Source organism: Gastrolobium bilobum, unplaced genomic scaffold (assembly GCF_033153095.1).
Source record: "Gastrolobium bilobum isolate Gb01-03AN ecotype WA unplaced genomic scaffold, APGP_CSIRO_Gbil_v1 utg56011, whole genome shotgun sequence".
Classification (NCBI taxonomy): Eukaryota; Viridiplantae; Streptophyta; class Magnoliopsida; order Fabales; family Fabaceae; genus Gastrolobium; species Gastrolobium bilobum.
The window spans coordinates 43,596-50,154 of NW_026899455.1; the positions used below are offsets into that span (position 1 = coordinate 43,596).

The following is a 6,559-nucleotide window of genomic DNA, read 5'->3' on the forward strand; positions in this document are numbered from 1 at the left end:
TACAGGGGACCTGTACATGGCGTTTGACAGTCATAGTGACTGTAATGACTGGATTATTGACACTGGAGCATCGTTTCATATGACACCTCATAGGGAATGGTTCTGCACCTATGAATCATATTCTGGCGGTACAGTTAGAATGGGAGATGACACGACTCATGCAATAGTGGGGCGTGGGAAGGTAAAGTTGAAGATGAGTGACGGGACAGTCAAGAATCTGCCAGGTGTGATGCATATTCCGGGGCTTACCAGAAATCTGATCTCCGTTGGTAGTATGGCAGATGCTGGTATTAATTTTAGCAGTGACAAGTATTCTTGCAAGCTGACTCGAGGAGCTTTCGTTATTGCACGAGGAGAGCGTCATGGTAAATTGTGGAAACTGTTGGGTAGCACAGTATTCAGTGGTGAAAGCTATGTTTCAGAACAGGCGGAGGAGGACACTGCTATGTTATGGCATAGGAGGCTGGGGCATATTGGAGGAAAAAGTCTGGAGACTCTAACATCAAAGAAGTTAGTGGATGGAATTCCGAGCTGCTCTATGGGGTTTGGATTTTGCGAGCATTTCCTGCAAGGGAAGCAAAATCGGGTATCTTTTGATTCCATAGGAGGAAGAGCTGAGTGGATTCTGGACCTGATACACAGCGACGTGTTTGGCCCCACACCTGTAGCATCACATTGAAAATCAAGGTATTATGTTTCTTTTACTGATGATTTTTCAAGATATGTGTGGTTATATTTCTTGCGCAACAAGGATGAAGTGTTCGATAAACTCTGTGAGTTCAAGGCTTTGGTGGAAAATCAGTTTGATCAAAAAATCAAGGTCCTGAGAACTGACAATGGTATCAGAGCCGGGTTGGGTTCGAGCTAGCCTGGTGATTGGCTAGGAGGCGGGTTGAGTACTTGGGCCAGGAGTACTCGGTTGAGGGGGAGCATATCAATGTTGGGTTTCACACTTGAGGGGGAGATTGTTGAGATATTCAAGTGTGATGAGTTCCATATTGGTTGGTAATGAGCTAAGTAAAGAGTATATAAGTGGATGGACCCATGAACCCAATGCCTTAAGGTTTTGGGTTGAGATGTGGTGTCGGACCCACTTGGTATACTTGGTGTAGCCTTAGCTCATTGGTGGTGCCCCCGCCACGGGCTTCTCTTGGACCCGCCTGACAATGGTATCAGAGTCGGGTTGGACTCGAGCTAGCCTGGTGATTGGCTAGGAGGCGGGTCGAGTACTTTGCGCTTGGGGTACTCGGTTGAGGGGGGAGCATACCAATGGTGGGTTTCACACATAAGGGGGAGATTATTGGGATATTCAAGTGTGATGAGTCCCACATTGGTTGGTAATGGGCTAAGTGAAGAGTATATAAGTAGAAGGGACCCATGAACCCAATGCCTTAAGGTTTTGGGTTGAGATGTGGTGTCGGACCCACTTGCTACGGTTGGTGTAGCCTTAGCTCATTGGTGGTAGCTCCCCGCCACGGGCTTCCCCCTGGACCCGCCTGACAATGGAGGGGAATTCTGTTCAACAAAATTTGACCAGTTTTGTGCGAGCAATGAGATTGTAAGATAGAAGACTACACCCTACTCACCTCAACAAAATGGGGTGGCAGAAAGGTTGAATCGATCTCTCATGGAGAAAGCACGGAGTATGCTGAGTGGTGCAGGCTTGGCAGCTGAGTTTTGGGCGGAGGTGGTGGCTACTGCTTGTTATCTGAAGAATAGATCTCCTATATCGGCCTTGAAGGAGAAGACTCTGTATGAAACACTGTTTGGAAAAAGGCCAGACGTATCTCATGTCAGAGTGTTTGGCTGTGAAGCATATATGCACGTACCCAAGGAGAAAAGAAGCAAGCTTGACAGTAAATCTGAAAAGTGTATCTTTATTGGGTACAAGGATGGCGTCAAAAGTTATAAGTTGTGGAATCCGGATACTAGAAGTGTAACTTACAGCAGAGACGTTGTATTCAGGGAATCTAAGTTGAATCAAATTTTTCCTGAAGCTCCTGAAAAGTCACAGACGATGGAGTTGGATGTGGGTTTGAAAGAGGATACAGTAAACTCACAAGTTGAACTGGGAAATTTGAATTCTGAAGCTGCTGAATATAACGAGGTAGAGGACGAATTTTCTGAAACCGAGGCTGAGGTTGAAGCACCAGTGCTGAGGAGATCCACGAGGGAAAGAAGACCATCTGAGAGGTATACACCTGAAAATTATATCCTGTGTGCTAGTGATGATGTTTGTGCATTTAGTATTACAGGTGATGATCCGAGCACTGTAAAACATGCGAGGAGCTCGGAGGATGCCAAATAGTGGGAGGAAGCTATGAAAGAAGAGATGAAATCTCTGATGAAAAATCAAACTTGGAGTTTGGTAAATCTACCTGCAGATCGAAAAGCAATTGGTTGCAAGTGGGTGTTCAAGAAGAAGGTTGGTGCCAATTGGGAGATTGAGCGCTACAAGGCTCGATTGGTTGCAAAGAGATATTCACAGACAGAAGGGGTTGATTATGGTGAGGTATTTTCACCTGTTGCAAAGTTAAATTCCATAAGACTGGTTTTGTCTGTAGCAACTGCATATGACCTAGAGGTGAAGCAGCTGGATGTGAAGACGACTTTCCTTCATGGTGATTTGGAGGAGGTTATTTTCATGACGCAACTAGAGAGGTTCATTGCAAGAGGCAAAGAGGAGCTAGTCTGCAAGCTGAATAAATCTTTGTATGGCCTGAAGCAGTCCCCGAGGATGTGGTACATGAAGTTCGACACTTATGTGCTGAAGCTTGGCGTTGTGATGCTGATCACTGTGTTTATGTGAAAAGGTTAGAAGGTGACTTTGTTATTCTAACTTTGTATGTTGACGACATATTACTCGTTGGAAACAGTTTGAAGATGATCAGAACTGTTAAAGGACTGCTAGCAAAGCAGTTTGAAATGAAAGATCTAGGCGCTGCAAATGTGATCTTGGGTATGCAGATTAAGAGGGAGCGTGACAAAAGAAGATTATGGTTAAGTCAGCAGAAGTACATAGAAGATGTTCTGAAGAAATTCAAGATGACTGACTGCAAGCCTGTGTTGACTCCCATGTCTACTGGTTCTAAGTTATCGGCTGACCAGTGTCCCAAGACTGAAGAAGAAAAAGAAGAGATGGCGTCAGTTCCTTATGCTAGTGCTGTTGGGAGTCTGATGTATGCCATGATTTGTACTCGACCTGATATTGCTCAAGCAGTGGGAGTATTGGGCAGGTATATGTCCAAGCCAGGAAATGAGCATTGGACGGCTATGAAGCGTGTGTTCCGTTATCTTCGTGGTACGTCTGACCTTGGGTTATTCTATGAAGGCGTGAAGGGCTCAAGGGGACAGGCATTACTAGAGCTGAGATGCTTTGTGGATGTTGATTGGGGAGGTGACATTGATAGTAGAAGGTCTACAAGTGGATATGTTGTTTCTTTATTTGGCGGAGCTATCAGTTGGATGAGTAAGAGACAGAGCACTGTTGCTTTATCTTCTACAGAGGCTGAGTACATGGCGTTGACACATGCTGTTAAGGAGGCTATTTGGTTACGGAGGTTGTGCAAAGAGCTTGGCTTTGTACAAGGAGAGATGATCGTTGGGTGTGACAGTCAAAGCGTCGTTTTGTTGGCTAAGAACCCAGGTTTTCATGCTAGGACCAAGCATATCGGCATACAATATCACTTCATCAGAGAGAAGATTGAAGACAAGGTTGTATTGCTGGAGAAGGTTGACACAAAGGTCAACAATGCTGATTTTCTGACCAAGGCAGTGACTTCAGAGAAGTTTGAATGGTGTACAGCTGCATTGGGATTGAAGAAACATGTGAATCATTCACCAAGTGGGAGAATATTGGATATGGCTCATACTTCGCATGTTGATGAAGACCCTAGTTGTCGGGGTCAGCAGAAAGGCAACTGAGGTATGCCTTGTAAACCGAGTGACTTGTAACGAGTGGCGGTGAGGTGAATATAGTATAGACTAACTGGACGTAGCCTATATTTGATGAACCAGGATAAATTGCTATGTCTAATCTCTCTACTCTTATCACTTTTTTCTGTTTTCTTGATTCTGTGTGATCGTCGATTTCCAACATCTGCCAAGTGAGATTTTAATCTGTTGGATTTGGAAAATTGGGTTGTTACGGGAAAAAAGAAAAAGAAGAAGGTATTCTCCAGACACATATATGGACATATCAGAAGTGTGAAGTGATACAATAAATTATTTATTGAAATGATACAAGAAAATATAAGAAATTAAAATAGGCAAGGATTGCATAAACAGCCTGCAGAACAGCAAGAGCAGACGCCACTATAACAATAAGGTTGTGGTTGCACTTGACAATGAAATAAGAAATTAATTAAAGGTCACAAATCAGAATAGATAATGGTTTCCCCTTTGCAGACAAAAGGATTGAAAACACAAAGACTTTGATCAATGAGCATGACTGGGACGATAATAGGGGAGGATTGCATAAATAGTCTGCGGAATAGCGAGAAGAGATAACAATATAGCTGCAAAGTTATAGCCACTCCCCATAAATTCGATGAACTGTTCTGCTCGGAATCTGAAATCATGCCACCATATTTTGCAGATTCTTATGAAAAAATTTGCTCTGGAGTAATTGTTCAAATCATTAAATATTTTAATATATCTGGAATCAACTATTTCATGGTCAACTCCCCTTGATATTGTACTGAAATAGGTCTCTAGCTTTTTATTGCCCATCTTCAAATGATCCACAATAATATCATTGTCCTTCAGAAGTTGAACATCAGCCCCACAACATATCAAGCTATCAAAAAACATTGCAGACCAAGTACACTTGCCGCTGAAGGCACTTGTGCTCTTCCATTTCTTTTTGTGATGTTCCAAAGCAATGAAATTGCGCCATCTGGCTTGTGTTGTTCCCGTGATATGCAGCTGTGGAATTTCTAGTTTCCCGTTGTTGAATTTTATGTCAAAGTCTAACTTTGTCTTTTCCACATCAAGCATGTTCACATGCCTATTCACGAGCATATTCCCAAACCATATCAGCATACGACCAAAACAGTTCCCTTGCAGAATGACATGCCTTCTTCTATCCCTATCTGGGAGTGTGATAGTAACCCCAGCAGCTTTGAGCCTTGTTGCACAACACTTCAGTTTTACCTCAACATGACTCTTGACAACATGTGATAGGTATTGCTGAGTTTCCTGAATCTGCACTACTTCCTCACCATTTACTTTGATAGCTTTGTCTATGATTGAGTGGACAAGTTGAAGAAAGTGAGGGGCACGATGTGCATCAGGGTTCCCAAACTGAGAGTGGCCAAAGAGAGACAAGGCAAGATCATTAATTCTTGTCACCCTTTGTTCATGAGCCTCTGTGAACTCATTGGGGAAAAGTGTTTGAGACAACTCGTGGAGAACGATAAGTGGTATCTGGTTCTCTAACAGTAACAGATCAGACAAGATCTCTTTGTCTTTAACCACTTCAGGTCCGGGACTAGGATACTTGGAGCTGCTTTTTAGTTCATGATTCAATTTCAAATCGTTGGATATGAGAAGCTCTAGCAAAAAACACCCATCCACTAACATAACGTTGGTGAGTTTATTAGAGTAGCATTAATTTGTTAGGATCCTGATTGTAACTATCACGGTTTGTTACCTTGTATATTAAAATAGATTAGCTTGATTTATGCTTTCTGTTCCTTAGTTTTAGCTGATTTCCTGATGTAAATAGATTAGCTTGATTTATGCTTTCTGTTCCTTAAGTTTAGCTGATTTCCTGATGTAAATAGATTAGCTTGATTTATGCTTTCTGTTCCTTAAGTTTAGCTGATTTCCTGATGTAAAATAGATTAGCTTGATTTATGCTTTCTGTTCCTTAGTTTTAGCTGATTTCCTGATGTAAATAGATTAGCTTGATTTATGCTTTCTGTTCCTTAAGTTTAGCTGATTTCCTGATGTAAATAGATTAGCTTGATTTATGCTTTCTGTTCCTTAAGTTTAGCTGATTTCCTGATGTAAATAGATTAGCTTGATTTATGCTTTCTGTTCCTTAAGTTTAGCTGATTTCCTGATGTAACCAATTGTAAATCTTGGTCTATATAATAGACCCAATTTGATATATCATCAAGCTGCGAATGACAGCAACTTCTGTTATGGTATCAAGAGCTTGACGATCAACAAGCCTTCATTTTTTTTTTTTTCATCATGACTTCCGCACCTAAAACCTTCAAGGTTTCTGATTCTAAGTCACCCTTTTACCTGCACCCATCCGACAATCCTGGTGCTGTTCTCACCACGGTCATCCTCCGTGGACAATCCAATTATGAAAATTGGGCTGCTCATACTTCTCTGCCTTCGGTTCCTTCTGAGCCGTCATCAGCATCCATCTCCATGGCAGATTTTACACCAGAAGTTCTACAACATCTCATGTCCTTGGCTGTCTCTTCTGCCCCTCCAGTTGATAAACTTACGGGTAAGATTTTACACCCATCTTGGATCATCGACAGTGGTGCATCCCAACACATGACGGGCACACTCTCCTATCTATCCAATGTGCATTCTA

At 42.3% G+C, this 6,559-nt stretch overlaps 1 protein-coding gene across 1 annotated transcript; it reads right to left on the reverse strand.

Annotated features, from left to right (window-relative positions):
* Positions 1-4,437: 4,437 nt before the first annotated feature.
* Positions 4,438-5,583, reverse strand: LOC133290520 (UPF0481 protein At3g47200-like). Its single transcript, XM_061488610.1, has one exon. It carries the CDS (start codon positions 5,581-5,583, stop codon positions 4,438-4,440), a length of 1,146 nt encoding a protein of 381 aa, XP_061344594.1.
* Positions 5,584-6,559: the final 976 nt, after the last annotated feature.

Excerpts from the sequence above, each read along its gene's own strand:
- LOC133290520 (XM_061488610.1), bottom strand. The coding sequence starts at position 5,583 with ATGTTAGTGGATGGGTGTTTTTTGCTAGAGCTTCTCATATCCAACGAT.